Source organism: Struthio camelus, chromosome 2 (genome assembly GCF_040807025.1).
Source record: "Struthio camelus isolate bStrCam1 chromosome 2, bStrCam1.hap1, whole genome shotgun sequence".
Taxonomy (NCBI): Eukaryota; Metazoa; Chordata; class Aves; order Struthioniformes; family Struthionidae; genus Struthio; species Struthio camelus.
The window spans coordinates 75,385,700-75,411,036 of record NC_090943.1 but is presented as its reverse complement, the minus strand read 5'-3'; the positions used below and the strand labels follow the sequence as shown (position 1 = coordinate 75,411,036).

At 40.0% G+C, this 25,337-nt stretch overlaps 2 protein-coding genes across 6 annotated transcripts in view; one reads left to right on the top strand and one right to left on the bottom strand.

Annotated features, from left to right (window-relative positions):
• EXOC3 (exocyst complex component 3) overlaps window positions 1-17,928 on the bottom strand; it is a 33,989-nt gene extending 16,061 nt beyond the window's left edge. Inside the window, exons 1-6 of one of the 5 annotated variants that reach the window (XM_068936317.1) lie at window positions 17,804-17,921; window positions 15,577-15,663; window positions 14,033-14,217; window positions 9,453-9,672; window positions 4,624-5,305; window positions 1,155-1,272 (exon numbers count right to left, since the gene is read on the bottom strand). In XM_068936317.1, coding sequence (XP_068792418.1) covers window positions 1,155-1,272; window positions 4,624-5,305; window positions 9,453-9,672; window positions 14,033-14,176 — 1,164 coding nt within the window. In that variant the 5' untranslated portion in view covers window positions 14,177-14,217; window positions 15,577-15,663; window positions 17,804-17,921. Of the gene's footprint in view, window positions 1-1,154; window positions 1,273-4,623; window positions 5,306-9,452; window positions 9,673-14,032; window positions 14,218-15,576; window positions 15,664-17,233; window positions 17,632-17,743 lie in introns of those variants that run through there. The other 4 variants (XM_068936318.1, XM_068936319.1, XM_009682464.2 and 1 more) reach the window with 4 other exon arrangements.
• A 119-nt stretch (window positions 17,929-18,047) lies between these two features.
• The window catches only part of LOC104149032 (dynein axonemal heavy chain 5), a 179,022-nt gene continuing 171,732 nt past the window's right edge, over window positions 18,048-25,337 (top strand). The window contains exons 1-6 of the mRNA XM_068936316.1: window positions 18,048-18,383; window positions 19,371-19,558; window positions 21,105-21,205; window positions 24,064-24,252; window positions 24,348-24,422; window positions 24,995-25,081. Coding sequence (XP_068792417.1) covers window positions 18,169-18,383; window positions 19,371-19,558; window positions 21,105-21,205; window positions 24,064-24,252; window positions 24,348-24,422; window positions 24,995-25,081 — 855 coding nt within the window. The 5' untranslated portion in view covers window positions 18,048-18,168. The remainder of the gene's footprint in view (window positions 18,384-19,370; window positions 19,559-21,104; window positions 21,206-24,063; window positions 24,253-24,347; window positions 24,423-24,994; window positions 25,082-25,337) is intronic.

The following is a 25,337-nucleotide window of genomic DNA, read 5'->3' as shown; positions in this document are numbered from 1 at the left end:
CGCCTTCCTGGCCTGTCTTGCCTAAAAAGCACCTATCCATCCAGGACAGCCTTCCAGTCATGTGAACTATCCCACCATGTCTCTGTAACTGCAATGAGATCAAGGCCCTGCGACTGCACACAGATCTCTTAATTCTTCCTGCTTATTCCCCATGCTGCGTGCACTGGTGTACAGGCATTTCAGAGAGCCAGTCAGGCATGCAAGCTTCCCAGGAGAGGTGCAAGAGGATCCTCCATAGTCATGTCGCATGCTGTCTCCCCTGGCTATATGCACCCGCTGGAGGCATCCTGACTTGGGCAGTGTTTTACTGACTCCCCTGCCACTATACCACTCCCCTTCCCCCATCTTGCCTAGTTTAAAGCCCTCCTTACCAGGCTGGCCAATCTGTTGGCAAAGACGCGCATGCCCCGCTTGGTAGGTGGATCCCGTCGCTCCCCATCAGCTGCGGATCTTCAAACAGGGTTCCATGGTCATAGAAACCAAAGCCCTGCTGCCAACATCAGCAGCGCAGCCAGTTGTTAACTTGGAAAACTCATCTACTCCTCCTCCCGTCCTCTGAAGTCCCGTTTGATGGTTTCCAATTTGCCTTTCGTGTCGTTAGTGCCCACACGGAAGAGCAGCAGAGGGTAGTAGTCTGATGCATGGACAAGCCTTGGCAGTCTTTCCAAGGCATCTCTTCTTCGAGCCCCTGGCAGGCAGCAAACCTCTCTAGACAGGAGGTCAGGTCGGCAGATAGGTGCCTCTGTGCCCTGCAGCAGGCAGTCACCCACAACAATCACTCGTCGCTTCTTCCGGGTGTTCCTGCACGGCACAGGGTCTGCCAGGCCAGTTGCCTCCCTTGGAGCCATGCTGAGCTCCTCCTCAGCTTGGAGGGCGCTAAACTTGTTCTTCAAGGGTAAGTCTTGAGCAGGAGCAAGAGCCTTTCTCCTTCTACGAGAGGTCACCATTGAGATTTCATGATTTACATCTACAAAATCTTCTGACTATAATTGTGTATTATAAAACTTCATATGCATGCTGGTTTGTTTAAAGTGATGATATCAAGTTCCCATTTATCAAAAGTTTCCTCTGATGCAAAAACAATACTTTAAGTACTGAGGCACTAATGTAACTATAGTTTCATTTGAAGGTATATTTGAATTATTACTACTCACAGTGAGTGTTGACATGTACTTGCTGAGAAGCTGGTCTACCACACTTTGTGAAATTAGAAGATTCAGACAATTTACATCCACTTCAGGAGACAGTTCTGAATTTCCCATCATCTCTGTACTAAATTTAAAAAAAGACATTGCAAATTAATAAAGAGATGAAAGTGTCATACCAAAAAAACTGCATAGTTTATAACAACTGTAAACTGCAATTTTCCATTATCTATACATTTCAGAAAGTATATGATACAAGCAGCTACAATTAAGCACATTTACAAAACCATATAAAAGAAAAAACATAAGTAAAAGCAAGAATATTTAAAGAAAAAATGTTATAGACATATTTTAAAGACATCTAACCCTTTCAAGAATTTCTAACTCAATTTTATCTAGAAGATTTAAGTAATTATTTAAGATTAAATAAAAGCCAGCTTATTGTTCAGTCTGTAGGCTTTTAATTGCAGACATTTTTATTCGTCTTTTAAATTTCGGAGGTGATGACAGACACAGAACTTAAACATTTTCAACTCTAGAACAGCAAATTAGTCAAAAGAATTAAATATGAGTAGAGGTTCCCAAAGCAGCTTCTCGTGTGCTACTTTTACTACATCCATATCAAAGCTAAAAATATATTCATAGAAATTCTACCTGTCAGCCTGCAGGAAGAATAATATATTTAATGTGAGAAGAGGAGACATAAACATGCCAAATCATAAATGCAGACTACTGTTACAACAGCACTATTATGTGTACTTGCTTGCAAAGGAAAATTCTTGTTTTTATGGAAGTAGAAAGAAACTAGAGCAACTTTCAAGCACGCTTTAGCAAGGATTATATAAAACTATTACTTTGCAGTGATATTTTGCATCTGACTATTATAATAAGATATCATATAAAGTTGCTTCTGTAACTAAAATCAAAGCTATGCCAAAGCATAAAATAGAAAGAACTCTTGGTATTTCATGCCCCTAAAAAATCAGTAATATATTCTTCAAAGTAGAAAATGAGACTGAAGATATTTAAAGCTATATTCTGTTGCTATTCACAAAGAATTCAAGTAATAGCAGGACCTCTTCTAAGATTATTCAGGGGAAAAGTGGAGCCAAACATTCAGATGCTAGACTTAATTCAACTTCAGGTTCTTCTATGGCACTATGCCATATTAGAAAGCATTTCTAGCCTCATTATGCCAACATTATCCCTACTTCACAGGGCCACTGAGATCTTGCTCTTAGCACAGCAACTGATGCCCAAAAACAAAGACCACAAATTCCTACCTCTAGTTCCCAAGATGAAAATTCTTCTTCCTATACACAAATGTGGCTGTAACGTGCAAATACAAATATAAGTTTAAACTATATGTCCCCTCTAACATTCAATTAAATTTAATAAAACTACAGAAAGATTAGAAAGGATAAAACTATCTTCTATAATACAATGCTCCATGGAAGTGAACAAGAAATAGAATAGCAATTGAGAAGCTATTTTCATACAAGGAGAAGAGGGTGAAATAGAATTCACAGAAAAATAGGTTTCATAATATCACATATGCCATCCTCCTTTGCAGTTTATTATGTATATGTATAATAAATCATTTCCTTATAGAGAATTAACTTATTCATAAAAGATTTCCAGTGACTGAGATTCTATAAGCTCTCCAGGTAGCCTGCTTGAGTAGCTTACTTACCCCCCACCTCCAAGCCTGATCTGATTGCTTATTCCACTTCCTACTGCAAACATACAGAACAACTAATGATCATCTTTATAACAGTCTGTGATAACAAATAAGAATACAATTCCTGTGCTACCTTCTCAAGCTTCTCTTTAGAAACCTAAGGCTTTACATTTTTCCTGAGATATCTTCTTTAATTTCCATCACATTTATTACATGGATGTGCAGGAGAGAACTGTATTCTCAGATACCTTAAACGAAATCTACTCTACTCACTATCTCACTTTCTTTCCAAGATTCTACAGTCAAGTGGTACCTGCTACGTAACTTGCTTTGGCAGGAATGATCCTATTTTGATTTGTCTGCTTGGTAAACAGGTGTGCCTCTGTGGTTTTGCCCCCTCACTTTTGCTTTCCTACCATGGAGTATTTGGAGGGAGAGATTTTAAATAGCTTTGGATTGTCTAACTCAACAGCCATCTGTTCTACTTTCTGATGGGAGGGCAGGAGGGTAATTTCATGACCAAAGTCTGTCTTACTGGAAAATTAGAGCTAGAACATAAATGCAGAACCTTCTTCTGCCTGAGCCATACCCCTCTAGGTAGGAGGAACTGACGTTGTGTAATTGACATTATTTCTGACTTTCATTCATTGTCAGGTTATTCCTCTAGCCTTCTAATAACATAGGAAGAAGAGAAAAATGAACTCAAGCTCCTTCATCTCATAGTTGCCTTGTATTCATTAGCCACATCTCTTAGATAGCCTAAACATGTATGTAAACATGCCTAAGGGGATGTTACTGGTTGTTTCATGCAGGAAAGAAGAGCAGGAGGATGTAGCAGTGTAGAGTAAAGCATTGAGTTCTAAACACAAAATGAATCTTAAAGCTGTTACAAAAATTCTACAGAATGGTTCTATCTCCTATAAATTTGTATATTATAGTGTAACTTATCAAGAGTTTAACTTGTTGAAATAGCAAGGTTGAACAACTGGCAATAAATAGAACAGAAGCGTACACAGCTCAGACCCTGGGCTGATGCCAGCTTTTGAGAACAGAAGTACAGCCATAAACCAAAAGAAAGCTAATATTACTTTTTCCTCAAATAAATTGGTAGCCCTAGTAATTACATGCCAGCAAAAATAAAACACGTGCTATCTGAGCTGTTGCTATCTGGAAGAAAAAAAAAAGGAACATATAAGTTGTCTTAACAAATCACAACATTTAAAAGAAAATCAGTTTCACAGTATTATAGGAGACAACCTACAGGCAGATATTCTTCTCAATAAATAAAGCAACACATTGTTCTAAGAGAAAACAAAGAAAAAGTTACTACATTGTTTCCATTTCACAATAATAAACATACACAGTCCCAATCCCTGTCAAAGAGAATAATAAAGTTAATAACTGCTCAAATATACGAGCTCCCAGTCTGTTCCACTCTTGTCAATACTTCACTAAAACTGCAAACAAATATGAACATACTTATTCAGTGTGACAGTGGCTTCAGATAGCTGTATAATAACATTAAACCTTAAGCTTACAAAGCAACAAAAGATCACGTATTAGAAAATCCAAAGAATAAAGCACAAACCGTAATAAATATCAACACAGCAAGTTCTTTACTATTACTCCTGTTTTTTTGTGATAGTTTTAACTTCTTATACATTAATAGACACATAATTATTAATGTATTAATTGTTTTATATGCCACTTACTCACAACTACTCCTTTAAAAAAAAAAAAACCACCACCACCACTACCACCACACACAGGCTTTTTGAAAAGATAAGGGGATCTTACCTTGTATATGTATTTAAAACCCAGGTCAGAAGGCTAACAATCTCATTTGCTTCCAGATCTTCCGCAGCCAGCTCTTGCATGCGGATGGACAAAGCCTGATGGTACATACTTAGTAATTTCTTGAAAATGTCATAGTGCGGAGGAAAGCACTGGTCCAATAGGGTTTTAGCCACTAGCAGATCATCAAGGACATATTTACGTATGATTTCTAGATGGCGCACAAGCCACATTTTGTCAGATTCTCTAGTATCTGCTTGAGTGCCTTCGATTCGGGTGCTTACAGTTCTTTCTAAAACGTTGAACATCTTTTCTTTCCACTTCTTTGGTCTCCCAGGGGGCATGAACCCAGTTTGTTTTTTCCGATCTAACATGCGCCTGTCAATTTTCTCCTCCCTCTCAATTATCCTAACAACAGAAACAAGTAAAGTTGGATCTCGACGGACCGTAACAAGAGATCTTTGAACCACCATCCAAAGTTGTTTTGCCAACTCCTCAGAAAGTTTCTGCATATCGCCGAAGTATGTATGGATAAGGTTCATGTCATGTGTGTTCTTGCTGTCCATACGATACTGCTCATACATTAGGTTATCACGAGAACACTCTAAATCCATCAGTTTTCGGTGAGCTTGCAGAAGTTCCCCTCGTTCAATCAAATCTTGTGCCTCCCTGACTATCTCTGGAACTGAAATATAAAAGTAAAAAAGAAGAAAAAATAAAATAATGATACAATCAGAGTATAAAAATAAATACAAGATACTGAGAGCATCAAGAAGCAAACTGCAGAATAGCTGTAGCAATTATTTTGAAATCGTTTAAAGGAAATCATTCTGATATATTCGAAAATTGCTAGAAAATGCTGTATGTGTTTAAAAACCCTTCCACATCTTTTATTATGATGACCAGTGGCTAAACAAACTAAAATCATAAGGCCAACAGAAGACAATTTCCTTTCTCTCTCCCCTTAAGAATCCATGAAACTCTACTCTGAAACTTACTGTAATACTAGCTTTCTTAAACCTTATGCATAAGACTTTTAACTTGCTTGATTTAAAAAAAAAAAAAGACACCCTGTTGAAGCTGAGGCTGCACATACACAATGAATATTGGATTTTAGCTCCTTCTGGAAAGGACAGTTTGCTTGACTAAGGCAGGAAGGAAGAATAGGCAAAACTACCTATATTGCTAAAGTATTTAGAAGATTTTTTTTTAATTTTCTAAATAGTTTAGCAATATTTGAAAATATTTGAAGTACTGAATAATTCTATAGAAGCAGACAAGGATCCTGCAGAGAAAAGAACTGAAAACCTCTATGGAGGAAGCATTCGCTCTGTAAAGGCAGTTTGTGATAAAACTGACAACCCAAAGGAAAGGTGTGTGAAGATACACGATCATTAATTACGGTGAAAAACTCCCAGTCTATAGTAAAAACATTTGTTTTGCTCTGAAGGAACCAACCACATTGCATAACAATATTGGTGGGAGACACTTCACACTTAAACCCTCTCAACATATCAGAAAAGAAAAGGTTTATATTTTCAATTCCATTTATAAGAGAAAATAAGAGAAATAATAAATGGAATAAATGGAATTTCTCTTATAAATAATACTGTCACAATAACTTAAATTGGAATATACAGATTTTTTTCTTCTTCTTCAATTTCTACTGCTAGATGTAGCATGTAAACAGAGATAGAGGTCTTTTTGATTAAATTGCACATAGTATCCCTGTTTTTTACTGCACCAGCTAGATACACTCCTAGGGAGATTAACCAAGCCAATCCAGCATGCCTGAGAAACAGTTGTTCTTCATAAGTACATTTCATGGGAGACTGTTCAAATAGAAAGGGATAGGAAAGATTATTTAAATTATTGATATAAAATCAAAGAGGTATGCAACCTTAATTTTCACTCTGTCAGAGGCATAAAATTCTGAAAATGACTACTGAGCAGAGAGATCCTGGCAAGGATCTCATGCTGAATCAAAATTGAATAAAAATGTTCACCAAAAAGTTTGGCATAAAGGACAGAGATAATTGATTCTCTTTCAAAAATCTTTGTAACACCCACTATACCACACTAATCATTTAATTTTCTGGACCTTTGCTAGGTGTGCGATGGTATAAGGAAGCAGTGTCTCCCATGTATGATTTCTTTATGCACGAGTTGGTTTCTGAAGTTGTGCTGCCTGATTCTGAAGTGAAGATTCTGTGCAGCTGAACTTCAGGTAGCTTATACTTCTGCTTGTAACAATTAATGAAGAGTCCCCAAGATTCCTAACTGCATTTAAGAGTTCGCATTGGTTTTGGATTCAGCAAGAGTATTATGCAGTCAGATTGCTAGAGAATCCTTCACTAGAGATTTTGCTGTTTGATATATTGCATTTCTCTGCAAAATTATTTGCTTCCTAAAATCATTTGAGACTTTTTAACCAAAAGGATTATTGCAGGTACCGAACCCACTGACAATATTTTGGATCTTTTTACATTTTGCTTCTGTATGTGCTGCTTGAACATTCTAGTCTTCTATAGTAAATATGTTATTCCAGCTGTTGATTGCTAGCAAAGAGCTTTTTCTGTGACATGCATGTGTATGATGAGATAGAATCACAGAATGGCCAAGGTTGAAAGGGACCTCTGGGGATCATCTAGTCCGACGCCCCTGCTCAAGCAGGGTCCTCTAGAGCACACTGCACAGGATCACGTCCAGGCAGGTTTTGAGTATCTCCAGGGAAGGAGACTCCACAACCTCTCTGGGCAACCTCTTCCAGGGCTCCGTCACCCTCCCAGGAAAGAAGTTTTTCCTCATGTTCAGACGGAACTGCCTGTGGTTAAGTTTCTGCCCATTGCCTCTTGTCCTGTTGCTGGGCACCACGGAGAAGAGACTGGCCCCATCCTCTTGACACCCCCCCTTCAGATACTTATACACGTTGATGAGATCCCCCCTCTCAGTCTTCTCTTCTCCAGGCTAAAGAGGCCCAGCTCTCTCAGCCTTTCCTCAGAGGAGACATGCTCCAGTCCCCTCATCATCTTCAGAGCCCTCCGCTGGACTCTCTCCAGGAGCTCCATGTCTCTCTTGAACTGGGGAGCCCAGAACTGGACACAGCACTCCAGATGTGGCCCCCCCAGGGCTGAGGAGAGGGGCAGGATCACCTCCCTCCACCTGCTGGCAACGCTCTGCCTAATGCACCCCAGCATACCATTGGCCCTCCTGGCCACAAGGGCACACTGCTGCCTCATGCTTAACTTGTTGTCCACCAGCACTCCCAGGTCCTTCTCGGCAGAGCTGCTTTCCAGCGCGTCAACCCCCAACCTGTACTGGTGCATGGGGTTCTTCCTCCTGAGGTGCAGGACCCGGCACTTGCCTTTGTTGAACTTCAGGAGGTTCCTCTCCGCCCAGCTCTCCAGCCTGTCCTGGTCCCTCTGAATGGCAGCACAGCCTTGTGGTGTGTCGGCCACTCCCCCCAGTTTTGGATCATCAGCACACTTGCTGAGGGTGCACTCTGAGCCTTCCTCCAGGTCATTGAGGAATGCATTGAACAAGACTGGACACAGGACTGACCCCTGGGGCACAGGGCCTCCAGCTACAGGCCTCGAACTTGACTCTGCGCCACTGACCACAACCCTCTGAGCTCGGCCATCCAGCCAGTTCTCAAGCCACCTCACTGTCCACTCACCTAACCCACACTTCCTGCGCTTACCTAGGAGGAGGTGATGGGAGACAGTGTCCAAAGCCTTGCTGAAGTCCAGAAAGACAACATCCACTGCTCTCCCCTCATCTACCCAGCCAGGCATTCCATCACAGAAGGCGATCAGATTGGTCAAGCATGATTTCCCTTTGGTCAATCCGTGCTGATTCCTCCTGATCACCTGCTTGTCCTCCAGATGCTTAGTGAGGACCTCCAGGAGGAGCTGTTGCATCACCTTTGCAGGGCTGGAGGGGAGGCTGACAGGCCTGTAGTTTCCTGGCTCCTCCTTCTCACCCTTTTGGAGGACTGGGGTGACATTGGCTTTCCTCCAGTCCTCAGGCACCTCTCCTGATCTCCAGGACCTTTCCAGGATGATGGAGAGTGGCCTAGCGATACCATCCACCAGCTCCCTCAGCACTCGTGGGTGCATCCCATCAGGGCCCATGGATTTATGGATGCCAAATTTGGACAAAAGACCTCTAACCTGATCCTCCTCGACCAAGGGAGAGTCTTCCTTTCTCCAGACTTCCTCTCTTGTCCCCAGGGTCTGGAATTCCTGAGGACTGGCCTTAGCAGTGAAGACTGAAGCAAAGGCAGCATTCAATAACTCTGCCTTCTCTCTACCCTTCATCACCCTTTCCTGCCCGCTTTGCTGGACTTCTTCCTCAGAGGGATGCACTGATCTTGAGCCTGGAGGAGGTGATACTTGAATATTAACCAGCTTTCTTGGACCCCCCTTCCTTCAAGGGCCCTACCGCATGGGGTTCCTCCAAGTAGGTCCCTCAAGAGGCCAACTTTTGCTCTCCTGAAGTCCGGGGCTGCAGTCCTACTTATTGCCCTGCTTCCTCTTCACAGGCCCCTGAACTCCACCATCTCGAGGTCACTGCAGCCAAGGCTGCCCCCAACCTTCACATCTCCAAAAGAGAGATAAGCCAGAGTGGAAGTTCTCACATAGCAATTCAGAATGAATGGCAATCAAACGGTTGCCAGCTACTTTTCTGAACCTCATGTCCAGATGATTTTTCCTTAACTCCTCATTCCTAGTGAGTTTTGAAGTTCACCATGTTACCTGATTATACAGCTGTTAGTACCATTTTGAAGTGCTTTCAACTTGTGATGAATTACATAAAGAACTTTAGATTACCTGAAAAGATGTTTTTGAGATTTTCTACAGCAGCTGCCAGCTGGCTATGTTGCACTACAGCATCCTTAACATCTTTGAGGTTTTCTATGGTGTTGATACTCTGCCTCCAGTCCTTATTGACATCAATCAAAGATTGCTGAATGTCCTTTACATCGTTCAGTGCATTGTGCAGTTGACTTAAACCTGTTCGTACTCCATCTAACTGTGACTGGATTGCTGCCTTAAATACAAACAAAAAGATAAAGAAAAAACCTCTTATATCAATCACTATATAAGATCAGTATCAAACACACATGAGTAACATTTTCAGAGAAAAATAACTGAGAAGGACATTATAGCTTATTAGAAATGTGTAATTTATGAGGTGTGTGTGTGTGTGTGTGTGTGTGTGTGTGTGTGCATGTTTTAAATAGAAGAGTTTTTTTGAAGGACAGACAACTACTTCAAACATAAAGCTAATGTAGGAGCTTAGAAATTTAGGCAGATGTGCAGACATATCATCTTTGCAAGTCTATTTTAAACTAGAATCGTGGGAAAGTAGAATGAGGTTTCTTTGCATTTCCTTCTTGAGTTCATTTCAAAGGGGGATATCAGAAGATGATCCAGTTATCTCACTAGAATGCTTTGAATGTACAGATCGACAAAATTGTTTATTAAAGCAATTACAATTTTTGACTGCCAATGGAAAAAGTTCTCTTAAAAATAAGTTGTGGTGCCAGAATGCTAGGAAATCAAAACAAATTCAGCCAAAACAATAAAAAAGCAGAATAGTATTTCTTCATTGTAAAGTGTCAGCAACCAGACTGACAATCCAGCTACTGGATTATTATGGCATAAAGAGAGATATCTACATCAATAACCTCAAGTAATTTTTTTCCAGGAGTGTTACCTGTCACTTCAAATAGGCTACCAGTCTTGAATGTCATTTCAGAGTCCAGACACTACAGAACATGCATATCCAAGTGAAAGAAAGCAAATCACATGTACAGCATATTTTATATATACGTATTAAAAAAAAAAGTGACTAAGATGAACTTAAATTAGTGGAAAATGAAACTGGAAATCACAAACTTTAAAAGATAAGCCAAAAGCAGACATCAACAAAAGCTCAGATGTTGATAGTCCCAAGACAATTTCTACCATATACTTGCAAGGCCAAAAAGCCTGGGCAGTCATGGAACTTTTTGTCTGATACTAGTAACTATGACCAACACTTAATTGTGTTTTAAATGTACTGGAGGAGACCCAGAAAAATGCAGTGATTCTTAAATCATTGCTATTTATACACCTTTAAAATATGAAATGCTGATTTTACTGATAAAAATGTGTTTTTCTGTCAGACTCAATACAACTAACCACTGCTAAGGCATTTTTATACAATATCAATCTGCAGAATTGCCTCCTTAATACATCTTTTGCCTACAGTAACTGAGATAACCAAGGCACTAAAATATAATATGCTAAAATACTGTAGAGAGACATAATTTTCTGAAGCTGACCAGAAAGCTTTTTAAAAATCACTTGACCATTAAGTATTCAATTCTTCTGATTCAATTTTTCATTTTTTTTCTGATGCAGGTCTTCCAAGTGCTACTTGTTCAAATTTTTACTATTTAACTTTTGTAGAAACTTGGTCATGTTAAATAGATAAAATCAGTAATCTTGATCACTGATACGACCAGCCACAGAAACTCATAACAGATACCCATCCAAATGTTCAATTTGTCTTAAAATAGTCAGTTGGGGCAGGGGGCACGTCCTAGAATTCTAGGCTTTGTTTCATAGAATGCATATTCTCTTTACATTGGACTGATCATCACTGAATTAAAAACAAACAAACAAAAAACCCCAAACAAAAACCTCAAAATAACAAACCCATCACCAGAACTCTTAAACTTCAATGTTACCTCTTTCCAAGTGACAGTCCTCAGTATTAAGCTACAGAACCAGCATGCTCATGCCTGCCTAGTCTCTTTAGAGCCCTATGGTTCAAATTCATGGTTGCACAGCAGCTAAGAATCGAAAGGAAGACGATTCAGGTATGTAACCCACGATCTAGGAACTCTCCTAGAACTGAGGAAGCGCTTAAGCAGAGATGGCTGTCAACACAGGTAATTTCTCAGGCTCTGGAACAGAGTCCAAGCAGATCTTTGCCTACATTTGGGATTGTATAGCCCAAAGGTATGAGCCTACAGGGTTAGCTGGTGCTTCTCCATCCAGTGTTTCAGAATTCTGGTACCAACTGTTTAACACCCTCCTCCACTAACTGCCATCAGTCTCACGCATGAAGGAGCCAAGCTGGACACACTTCAAAGCAGTTTTTTCCTATAACAATTTATGTAATGCAAGAAGAAATGCAGGGAGGGATATAAGAAATATACAAAACAAGTATTAGGGAGAGGATGGAGAGGAAGAGCAGGATCACCAGCTGGAGGATGTGCTGGGGTTTTTTTTGAGCAGAACACCATTCCAGAAGATGTCAGCTGCTTCACCTATCTGAAAGTGACATACAACTGTTATCCTGGTTTTCTATTCTTTACCCATGATTGACTTGATTATCTTAATGCATCTGAGGAAAACAATGACAAGGATGAAAGCATATCCAGTCAGAAAGAAGCACCAAAATGTTCCTACTAAAAGGTTTACAGTGTTCACTCGCACAGATTTGCAGAGATGAAGCAGCCGAAATCTTCCTCAACGGTGATCCAATATGAAAAGTCAGCAACTCCATCATCCTGACGACTCACTCTCCACACCATATATACTCTCCCTGTGTATTTGTTGTGTGAATTTCTAACTCTCCCCACATTCCCCCTCTATTATATTAATTCTTATCGGAAAAATTGTTTTGAATTGAATCACTAAGTGATTCACATTGAATCACTAACCACCCCATGTTAGTGTATGTTTCAGGAATGCATTCTCAATGGTAAAGGATTATTGTACTTTTTGGAAGAGGTGTCTCTAGCCATCTATAAATGACTGAAGTTAAGGCAACTTACAATAAGTGACAAGGGAAGTTTCTGGCTATAAAGTGTGATACCTCATGGATTTAGATGCTCGTAAAATTATATTTATGCATTTACTGTTTGCAGAAGCAGCCAGTAGGCAAGTGAATGTGCTCATGTGGTATCAATACTTGATAACAACTTGACTGTTGATTTGTTTTTAATAGACACATGCTTCCTGCCTCAGTCTGAAAAATCCAGTCCAAGTTATCAGAAAAATTTGTACTTCTACGCTAAAGCAAAATGAAAATTAGTGTAATTTGATAACAGATTTTCCCTTTCAAAGAGGACAATCTCTCTTCCTCTTCATACAGAATCATACAAACAAGGCACAGGACAGTAAAACAGCGGTAAGATACACTAACTCATGCCGAAGCATAAGATTAGATGAAACGCATAAAAATTTGGTGCATTTGGATCTGGTAAAAACAAAAATATTTCTCAAAACACTTTTCTAAGGCTTTCTTCCAGTTACTGAAAATGAGATTCTTCTAAGACTGCTGGCTAGTAAATAACACTGAAAGAAAACACTGAACTCAGTAACACAGTCACTAAACAGTACTTTATTCATATACCAGGCTAAGTATGTGAGAGAGCATGTATATGTGTATGTGCGTGGGGTGGGGGGAAGAAATCAACAAGAAACAAAAACATAAGTGACTCATTTAATATGCAGCTAACTAAGAGGACTTCATTTAAACCAGATTCTAAAAATTTCAAGTATTTACATTGGACCTGCCCTCCTCCCTTGGTCACTGGGATAAAAACGCCTCAAGAAAAAAAGGGGAAGTCTTCAATTCCTTTCCTGCTCCCTTGATAAAGTTTTTTCTTTTAATCTTTATGGGAATATCGAGGAAATATTTCTTATTATTCTTTACCCTAAAAAGTCTGTTGTAACCCTGGATTTAACTGCTTATGCCAAACCTTACAGTTTGTTTTTTGTTTACTTAAATATAGTTGCTGCTACTGTGCCAGAAGGGAATACAGGCTATTTTCAAGACTGCATTATGGCCAGAAACATTCAGGGGGAAAAAAAAGAAAGAAAAAAAAACTAAGGATTTTTTGACATTCAGTAAGGACTTTAGGATCATTTTCTCCCACAAACATATTACCATATGCTATTTAGAAGATTTGGGTACAAATCTTGAGTCCTACCTAAAAGGAGATTTGGGTACAAATCTTAGGTCCTACCTAAACCCAAGAACAGGTCAGAGATCAAATGCATTTTCAGTGTTGACCCTTTTCAGAGGTAATTCTCAATTTTTATTACAAGTTCAGTATTCAGTCATTACAATGAAGATTTGTTGGCTGAGAGGTTGTACAGGATGAGGGGAGTTCTCTATTGATAAACTGTAGAAATTATAGGAAATGAGAATGCTTGACCTTTGATGAATTTTCAATAAGACACAGAATGTTAGCTTGTATCAGATTCAGAATACAGAGGGTTTTGGGAGACACAGAGCAAAAAAGTCCATGGTCTAAAACTACCTGGATGAAAATGTACAAGTGAAAAATAAATAAAAGAAACACTTGTTCTGCACTGTGGACACTCAGGCTTATCAAAGTTTGTACCTTGAGTCGAGCTTCTACTGAAGCCTTCTTACGAGCTTCCCTCCTGCGGTACTGCTCTACTTTATCTAGCTGATCAGGACGCTGAAGCATTCCAGCTACTCTCTGAACAGCTGTTGCAACTGCTTCCCTATCCGTTTCCTCCATTGTTGATTAGGACCTCAAAATGCCTTCATAATTTAACAGTACTGGAAAGAAAATATAAAACTTATTATAAAATATTTGCATTTGATATGACATTTCAAAGCTAACAACTGGAGAACTAACCTTGGCAATAGAAATTGAGCAACTCTGCAGAAGAATCATTACAAAGCATTATAAACAGTAGTAATTAGAAATATACAAAATCACCTTTTTAATCAATTATTCTGTTTCATTACCTTACCTGAAAGGTCTCCAACTAGAGTTTTTGCATTTATCTTTCTCTCCGTAAGTTTGTATCAATAACCAAATTTGCAAAAAAGAAAACTACAAATCTTCATTTTAAAATCAGATTCTATCTAATTCTAAAACACACTTGCCTATTAGAAGGGGAACGAGACATGCACAAAAGAATCTTGTGGCAACTCTGGACAAAAACAGTAACTTGTACTGAACTTGAATTTGGAAAAGCTATGAAAATCATAGCTCCTCTTCAACAGCTCAAATATGCTACCAAGAATAGAAAGAAACATCGTTATAGAAGCTCTAAACTTGCAGACTTAATTTTAAAGCAGTTTCATTTCTATTTTTGATAGAAAAATATTTTTATATTCTTCTCTTGCATTCATTTCTTTTCACAGTATCGGTTCAGAGATGCAGGTATGCAGGGAAAAATTAATGAAGTATTTCACTTAAATCTCCAGTGGAATTTCCAATGAAATCAAGACACAAACTAATATTAGACACAAAATGCTGAACAGGCAAAGTTGCTGGCAATAGAAACAGACCTGTCCTTTCATGCTTCACTAGCTACTCATGGAAGACAGGAACGATCCCAATCACTGAAAATGCAAGAACATGCTATGCATAGAACTCCACAAGATATGAACATATCTGGAGTTCCTGGTTCCTTCCAGATGGTAAGAAACATTTTATATCTTGATTCCTGGAATCAAATAGGATGCTTCCAGGTTCTGCTCTGTTACTATGACAATCATATTCCGTCAAATCCATATTCTTCCTTGACATTAAAAACTTTCAAGGCACAGTGCATTAGTATATTCAGTAGATCACTTAAACTCTACATCTGTAATATCCTGACTCCACATGGAAGGCAGGAAATACTATATCACATTCTCCAACATCAGCACAATCTAGATGAGACAACAGAGGTAATGAGTATGTGTGTGGAAAACATTTAAGAACCACTTTTTTCAGATGGTCTTAACTGAAATCCTTATCCTAATTTAATACCTTTCCTGGTTAATATTTGGTGATCATACACAGGCTATATTCAAGAATTTTAAAAAAGACAGATTATACATTAAATTAACACATTAACAAATGTTAAATTAACACATAACCTTTGTATAGCACTTTTAATCCACTAATCAAGTCATTTTTACCTTTATGTTTCATAAGTACAACTTTTCATGCCAGCACCCTTAAACAGAAAAGGTTTAATTTCCATCAGGAAATTCTGGAAGAATAAGCTGTGTTAAAGACAAAAATGAACTATCAGCTTTATTACACGAAAGACAGTATGAAGAAACCGATCAATTTTCTGTGAGGAAGACTCACTAATCTGATTCCCTCTTCGCTGTTTTCAGCAAATGTAAGTTATTGATTTGTAATGCCGCCTTAAGATCTTCTGCATCAGCAACAGCTTACCAACTTAATTTGAGATCTGATGAAGAACCATACAGGGTGCACAGAACTGTGGAATTAACGCAAGTCTTACCCTAATAATGCCATGCTAGCAGCTATATTCCTCCACTACTACTGCACAGCATGGGGCCTTCTAACCATTGTAGGCCTAGGCATTGATATTACATAACCTGACACATAAGGTCTAAATCATCAGTCTAGAAAAAGTAGAGAAACTTGCAGGCAACGGCAAACATTTTGAATAAGTACTGCTGTAAAATTTGTTAAGGTCTCAGGAAGGAGAAAGAAGGAAATTTTAAAACATCAGTTTGATCTACAGTTAATTACATTTTAAATGCAGAATAAAGACCACGTTACTGTAAAGATATTATGTGTCACAGAACTAAAATTGTTTTAGAGTCTCGATTACATTTCACATCAACCTGCATAGACTTCTGTTTGAATTAATGGTTAACTTCCTGGTTTTACAGCATTTATTCTTGGATAACGTAACATCTCAGTAATAAAAAGCTTTCACATTAATATGGAGCATAAGTAACCTCTATTTTTCCTGCATTATAATAGTTTTAGCTTTATTAGAATTAGCTATTTTAGAACTTTGCAGGGTTAAGAAAGATTTCAGGTACAGTTAACCCAAAAGCTAGTCTATTTCTTTCTCAAGTTTGACTTTTTTATGATCAGCCTTCAAAAATTACATGTCTAAAGAGTGTTTATAACAGAATTACTTTTGCAGTATAAACTCATACCCTACTTTACCCCCTCAGCTTCGCAAACATACCCATCACTTCTCTGCTAATAACCCATTTACCCTAAATTAAGTTTGATTTCCTACTCCACATTTCAGAATAGAGGATCTACTCCTACCACTCACACTTTGTAACAAATACCCTATTTCTGTTTAGCTCAATCCACTCCTAAGCTGTCACAAACATATCTACAATCAAAAAAACCTGTTATTTTTAAATATGGACTTACTACAGAAACAGCATCTATGGCAGATAGTTTTATGCTGAATTACTTCCTTTATTAACAAATCTGGATACACTCAATATAATTATACTCTAACTCACAGAGCCACTATCCTGGTCTATTAAGTATGTCCCACAAAGAAAGTTAGAAGCCAGTATGCCGTAACACCCTAAGCTTAGGTAATCACACCTAAGCTGGTATGATTGCATACCAGCTTGCTAAGGTACACAGGTTGTACAACTGCTACCTATTCATATAAGAGCAAACGTTAAGAAACAATGCCAACCTTTACAACCTTCTGGCTACGAGCCAGAACCACACACATCCTCAGAGCTATGTGCTGGAACGAGACACAAAGACAGACAGACAAACAGGAAGGAAGAAAGCAAGCAAGCAATCTTGGAAAAGCTTCAGTAGCAAGCATACCCTCATCCCCTCATCCTCTGCACCGAGGTTCCAACTGTGAAACCAAGAAGCCAGCGAGCAATACCACCAGTTCCCAGGGGAGCGCCTGCGCCCCGGCGCGAGCCTCCCCACCACGCAGCTTCCCCTCCTAACACGGCACACAGGAAACGGCGGCGACCCCCGGCCCAGCCCCGTTCCCTATCGGGGCCGCGCAACCCGAGTCATCGGCATCGACGAAGGTGCCCGCTGCTGCTAGGCAAAGGCCGGAGACCTGCCCCGAGCGCGCAGGCCAGGCTGCGGACCCGCCATGGTCGCGCCCCTTCTGCCTCGGCGGAGGCCCGCGGACAGGGCTCCTGCGCCACAGCGCGCAGGAGGAGCCCTCAGCCCCTCTTCGGCCCCATGATCCCGAGAGGCTTCCCGGATCGCTCAGCTCGGCCCGGCCCCCCTCCACTTCCCGTTCCAGACTCGAGCAAAAGCTCGGGTCACTACAAACAGCGATAGCCTAGCAGGAGCCGACACCGCAGCGCTCACCGGCTGGGGCTTTGGCGCAGGGCCAGGGGTGGGAGAGCAGGAGCCCCAAACACTACTTACGGGCTCCAGCCTACTCCCCAGCAGGGCAGTGACAGTCACGCAGCGCGCAAGCGCCACGGTCACCCAGGGGCACAAGACCCGGCGCGCAAGCGCAGAAGAAAGCTCATCGCTTACCCACGACTAGTGGCTAGTGCGCATGCGGGCTAGACTTACCATTTCACCTGTTAGGGCAGCGGTCTGCGCCTGCGCGGGCTCGGAAATGGGGCGGGAAGGGGATGTTCATGCTTCTAAAAAGTCTACTCTAGGAGGGAGGTACCGCCTCTGGCTCTGTAGTGACGGTGGAGTGGCTTGCCTTGTTCTCGCTAAGTAGCCTCAGTCTGGTGTGGAGGCGGTTGTGTAAACGCGTATGGGTAGACTATTAAGGGATGCAACCTAGCTGGCGGGAGCGAGGGGACGCCGGCTGCTCCCTTATGGGGAGGGGGGCTTCGGTAGCCTGCGGGGCTGCAGGCCGCACCTCCCCCTCTTCCTCAAGCTTTGATTGTTTTTGCAGTCTTTCAGTTTTGAGGTGGCTGTTAATATTTTGGGACCTTAAGTCAAGGTTTTCAGAGTCTGTGAAAAAAAGATGTAGAAGCTTTGTCAGGTATTTAACGTTTCAGTTAAAATGGTAATATGTTGCTACAAAAGCAATAGGTCTTAGGTATCAGCTACCTAAGAACCTGGGAACCACGTGATACCTTTCAGCTCTATCTACAAGTGACTTTGCCCAGCAGAAAAAAAGAGAAAGTCATCATTCGATTATTTTTCTTAGCTGTATCTCTTCATATTTTACACAGAGGCCAGGTGGTTGTTATTTTGCCAAGAAGGGTTGTGTTTAAGAAGCGTTACTTCATTGCTGGGATACAGCTAGCTATGCCCTCCTGTGGCTCTTTGTATAACTCTGCTGTGTACATGTTTCCTAGCAACAGTGCGTTTAAGAGGCTCATGGAAACTATATCCTTAAAGATTTATTTCCTGCTAAGAGAAAAGTACGTTGCTTGAAAAAACAGCCAAACAAAAAAAAAAATCCTTGGGAGCAGTTACAAAATCAGAGCTTCACTGGTGGTGAGAGACTGGGGCAAATGAGGTGCCTTCGGGGTGCGAGGTTGTTAGCTGGGTTTGTGTAAGGGTTGCCATAGCAGCTGAGCAGGCCACGTGCACCCAGCAAGGCATCCCATCTGGGGGTGAGCAAGTGCCTCACCTAGCACTCTGTGCCCAAAGCTTTGCTTTGGACCTGCAGCGCTCTTAACAAGAGGGACCTTAACCTCTCCCTCAAAGGGTGAGTTCCCACCTCCAGAAATTTGAGTGGTCAGAGAAAAATGATAGTTGTGGAATTAAAGGTTTGTTAATGGGCAAACTTGAATGGGTTTTTATTATTCTGTAGATTGCCAGCTAAAGCTGTTTGGAAAATGATACTGGTTTGCTAGATCTTCTCCTTTTAAATTACCAAAAGTAGATAGAGGAAATGTTTTTTTTTTCCTCACTAATATATCATATGGGATGCTATAATGGGCATAAAAATACTGAAGATGTGGTTGGTCCTTGCAGTGTTACATTGTCCAGTTGTTTGTTTTCTGTACTGTTAATTTAGGTTATTTTATGTGGTGCTGGAGATGGAGGAGCCAGTGGGAGGTGAAACTGAACTAGAGGGAAGAGTTAAGCCTAGTTCTTCTCCTTATCACTTTGCACAGCGGGAATCAGAAGAAGAACCGAAAGAAACACAGCTTTCTTCCAAACCTGACATTGGTCTCTGTCCACCTCTCATTGCTATAAAAAAAGGTAAGGGAGGAAATATTGGCAAACACTTCATGTACGCTTTATAGGGAAATAACTTTTTCAAGGATAAAATGAGAAACTGATTATTAAGTACAATGTTTGAATTTATAACAGATGCCCATAAATGCTAGGCATATATATTTTGCATAGAGCCATTTTTCTGGAACTAAATTGAATAGTACTCTAAGAAAAGAATAATGGGGATTTCCTTAGCAAATAACTAGCTTATTCCTGAGCTTGTTGCATTTGTCGTAAAAGCTAGAACAATGTTAATGGGTTAGCATTCAAATAAAACTGCTGATTGTGTGGCATTTGGTATGGCATCTCTCTTTTGGGATATATTAACAGTGACAGTAGTTTTCAATAGCATACTCGGAGGAGACTTCATTTCAAAACAGACACAATCTACAAGAAAATTTATAAGGATGTTATTAGAATATTAATTTTAGTCACAATCTTATTATTTATGTTTTAGAATAGATTAAGCAATAGTTCCAATTAGCTCCAATTAAGCAATTAGTGAGTCACTAATTATCACTATTGCATGCTCTGTTGAAGATATTACTCGCTTCAAGGGATAGGACCTAAATATCATCATCTGAGAAATAAATTGGTTGCTTTTCTTGGAAAAGACCAAGCTGTAGTAATTAAAAATAGTATTCTTGGTGCCTTTCAATTAAATATTTTTAAAGACAACAAATACAATATTTCTGTTAAGGACAGATAAATCAATATTTAGGAATGCTTTGGTAATTAAAAGTAAATTAAAGGAGAGAGCTGGACAAAAAATGAATAAGGTGGCAGGCTGCAGAAAAGTGCTTGTACTAAGTATCAGGACAACATTAATAGTTTTATATGTTACTAAAACCACTTTAAAATATACAAATCATAATTTCTAGAAAAAAATAAAGGCATACAATAAATTGTTGATTAAATAAATCAAAGGGCTTCAAAAGCTCTTAAGGAGATTTAAGTGATCAGCAATGGATAGTTACACACGCTAATGATAAGTGTACTGTTTTCATGGCAAATATTAGCAGTCCCTATAAATCCTGGTTATCAGTCTTCTGCATCTCTGGCAGACTTGCTACTTGCAGATGCTTTTTAACAACTTGAGCGCATGGAATATCTGAAGAATAAAGAAGCAACAGCTGAGGAATAACTGAGAGACAATAGCAAGAATGGAAAGTGGCAATATTTCAAAGAGCCTGTGATTTTTTTCCAGAACTGACTTCTGCAAGCTAGTCCTTTAAATTGCTTTTTCTTACCTCTGCTATTATCAGTGGGGATTCCTTGCAAATTAAACTTGAGATAAAAACCATCATGAGACATTTTTTCTTATAGAGGCTTCTAAGAGTTTCTGCTGAGGCATAGTTTTTCTAGCTGTCCTTTCATGTCTAACTTTTCCTAGCCTGAGAAAAAAGGTTAGCCAGCAGATGTTAAGACAGAATGTGGTAACTTTTCCAACATCATTGCAGGTCTTGTAAATGCATTTATTGCACATATACCTGAATAAGAATAATTATAACTGGTCACTTCTTTGTCCTAGACGCGGAAAGTAAGCACCATAGGCGTAGAGGTGTCTTGAAGACAAGGAGCACTGAGCTAGGATCTGCTGTCACAGGATCACCTCTGACTGGTGCTCTTCTGGCAAGTGTTTTCATTCCAAAATGGTGGTTACTCAACTGCTTCGGTCTGTTAAATTTTCTTCTTTACAGGTTATTCTTGAAGTCTTCTTTGGCTGGCAGAACTTGACCCAGGACTGAAGGGTGCTGAGTTCAATTAATATCTTGTTAATTTCAAGGAACAAGAGCAATGAACTACTCAAAAGTGCATACGATCTTAGGCCCTTTACTTCTTGTGCTTACAATGTTATTTTGAGGGTCATCTACTGGTTAATCCCCTTTCTTTGCCAAGGTGAAAATGAATATTGGTTAAGAATATTTGAATAAGGTTATGTCTGCATCATCACATGGGAATATCTCACCTCATTTTGAATTAGTTAGCTTAATTTGTGAAATTGGTTTTGCCCAATCAATCTAGAGCTCTGAACAGGCCACTTTCACTAACGTAATTCAGATGGTGAAAATACATTCTCTTTCTGAATCTATTCATGATCTATGCACAGATGTTAGTTTAGTTTATGCCGTATCGATCTCACAATTTTCCTGCAAAATACAATTTTTAAATTACATACATAATTCGCTAGTGAGGTGAGATGATATCTGACGTCTGATATGTATAGGCTGTGAAAACAGTAAAGTATATTTAAAAAAATAGAAGCTTTTCTGTAACACTATCAGAATATTACACTTTTTTTTTTAAATCTCAGACACTATTTAGGTTATCTTAAATTATGTTTGGTCATCTAATACTGTCACTGTGACAAAGTGTCAGTGATAGTGAGACAGTACAGAGGAAACAACAGGCATTTGACATCTAGTATCTTTACTAAGACAGAAGAAAAAAATTGCTATCAAAGATACAGTAAAAGCCATATTTTTATGCTTACAGCCATTAGGTCTCTAAAAGGCATTATAATATATTTTATGAATACCTGTTATCTATAATAATTATGTATTCATTAATATGGGAGTTTTTTGGCTTTTGTTGAATGACATCTGGATGGAAGGACAGTGAAACTAAACACTGCATCACGGAAGGCACATGCAAAACGAGTTTCTGTCAACTCTGGCTTGCATGCTAACTGGGACCTGTGTGAGAGGTTGAGACCTGCGTGAGAGAATAAAGAAGTATAAATCAAAAAAGATGTGGCTTTTAGAGATGTGAGAATGGTACTGATAAATAGCTACAGTTATTAAGGCATGCATGTGTATGATGAGATAGAATCACAGAATGGCCAAGGTTGGAAGGGACCTCTGGAGGTCATCTAGTCCAACCCCCCTGCTCAAGCAGGGTCCTCTAGAGCACACTGCACAGGATCGCATCCAGGCAGGTTTTGAGTATCTCCAGGGAAGGAGACTCCACAACCTCTCTGGGCAACCTCTTCCAGGGCTCCGTCACCCTCCCAGGAAAGAAGTTTTTCCTCATGTTCAGACGGAACTGCCTGTGGTTAAGTTTCTGCCCATTGCCTCTTGTCCTGTTGCTGGGCACCACGGAGAAGAGACTGGCCCCATCCTCTTGACACCCCCCCTTCAGATACTTATACACGTTGATGAGATCCCCCCTCTCAGTCTTCTCTTCTCCAGGCTAAAGAGGCCCAGCTCTCTCAGCCTTTCCTCAGAGGAGACATGCTCCAGTCCCCTCATCATCTTCAGAGCCCTCCGCTGGACTCTCTCCAGGAGCTCCATGTCTCTCTTGAACTGGGGAGCCCAGAACTGGACACAGCACTCCAGATGTGGCCCCCCCAGGGCTGAGGAGAGGGGCAGGATCACCTCCCTCCACCTGCTGGCAACGCTCTGCCTCATGCACCCCAGCATACCATTGGCCCTCCTGGCCACAAGGGCACACTGCTGCCTCATGCTTAACTTGTTGTCCACCAGCACTCCCAGGTCTTCCTGGAGGAGCTGTTGCATCACCTTTGCAGGGCTGGAGGGGAGGCTGACAGGCCTGTAGCTTCCTGGCTCCTCCTTCTCACCCTTTTGGAAGACTGGAGTGACACTGGCTTTCTTCCAGTCCTCAGGCACCTCTCCTGATCTCCAGGACCTTTCCAAGATGGAGAGTGGCCTAGCCACAACATCCGCCAGCTCCTTCAGCACAAAGTTTGTACAAATGACCTCTAACCCAATCCTCCTCGACCAAGGGAGAGTCTTCCTTTCTCCAGACTTCCTCTCTTGTCCCCAGGGTCTGGAATTCCTGAGGACTGGCCTTAGCAGTGAAGACTAAAGCAAAGGCGGCATTCAATAACTCTGCCTTCTCTGTATCGTTCGTCACCAGGGCACCCACCCCATTCAGCAGCAGACCCACGTTTTCACTAGTCTTCCTTTTGCTACTGATGTATTTGAAGAGCCCCTTCTTGTTGTCCTTGACATCCCTTGCCAGATTTAATTCCAACTGGGCCTTAGCCTTCCTCATCGCATCCCTGAACGCTCTGACAACGTCCCTGTATTCCTCCCAAGTGGCCTGTCCCCTTTTCCACCTTCTGTACGCTTCCTTCTTCTGTTGGAGTTTTGCCAGGAGTTCCTTGCTCAGCCATGCATATGGACTTTTAGAAATTTGGAAGCTGGATTCCCAAAGCTGAGATTTAGTTAGAGCCATTATAGAGGTAAATTTGTATTGTGAACTTGGGCCTAGATTGACATCTAATCCTGAGGCCCTGCTCTGAAATTACTGTTGTACTGGCTTTATACTGAGAAGTAATTTTGGCCTTACAAGTTAGTTTTTCAATTATGTTTTCCTCTGCATTCCTTAGATGTAATTTTTTGTTCCCCATTTAAGTAATTTATGAAACCAGCTTAAAGATCAACTACATAAAATGCAATCCTTAAATGTAATATAAAATAGCTATGGCAAAAATATCTCTCATCTAACAAACTTTTATCTTCTAGCCAACCAGCAAGAAAAGCATTGTGCTTTCCAGTGAAGCTAGGAAAGAACTAGCCAAGCAAGTCAAAGTCCTCAAAGAGGAGAGAAGAACTCAGTTAGATGAAAGATACAAGTATTTGATATCAAGATTAGCGGATGGGATAGGCTTAAATGAGCAGCAAGTGGAGGAGGCCATAATTTCTGATGACAAGGTAATCTGTAATTACTATTTATTAAATATCTTTCTGAAAATCTGAGTCTTTTGAAACTACTTTACAATAAACTACCATTGTAATTTTGTTTTTAGTTTCAACTTATAGAAGAATTCTTTGCCCCTAGCGGCCTTAAAAAATTACTCTTCTTTTACCAAGATGTATTGCAGGTATGTTTCTGTTATTACATATACATTACATACATTACATAAATACAAATGCAGTTATTTTGTCTTCTGCAAAAACAAAGTTGCATATCTCCTTTAATTACATGACTATTGCAAAATTCAGAGAATCTTAATTGAGTTTTTTTACTGTGATTAAAGATATAGGTATAAAACTAAAGTAATTTGCATTGTTAGCAGGATGTACATTGCAGATTTCCCTGTGAGTCCAGTTCCCAATTCCATTATGACTTTGCAGACCAAGTACATTATTCTTTCTGTGAGATCCAATCATCTAGATGGTTTTCATGGAAGAAGTTGCTCTAGGAAATATTTCAGATTTAAGTTTCTTATATTTTTCTGATTTTTTTTTCCTGCATTGTTTTTCTGAAAGAACAGAAATATGAAACTGCTTATGGGGAACTGTGGGAGTCATACAAAGCTTGTTCTCCAGATAAAGCTAAACTCACGATTCCTACCTGGAGATTACTAGCTGATTTGAATTCAAATAGGCTGAGGTATCTGTACAATAATAGTTATTATTTTATTAACCTCTTATTCATAATCTTAATTGCTAGCAAAAGTCGAATGCTTCACTGGGATCAGATGGGTCAACCAGCAGTTTCCCTCAGAAGTTGTTATTCATTACCATGGGTTCTACTGAGGTATGATTGAAAAATTCATTAGATGACACTTGGAAATTAAAATATTGAAAAAACCTAACAGTTTTGCAGAGTTAAAGTAGCTTTTTATAGTTCTCAGATGGATATTTAAGTATTTAGTCCATGTTCTCATAATGCTAGCGTTTCTAACGGGTTTTTTCCATTTCTTGAGCTGAGGGTAGAATTCTCCAGTAAATGTGATCTGGAAAGAAGTGGTGATTAATAGATTTCTCTGTCTGGGGGAAGAGTAAGTGAAATA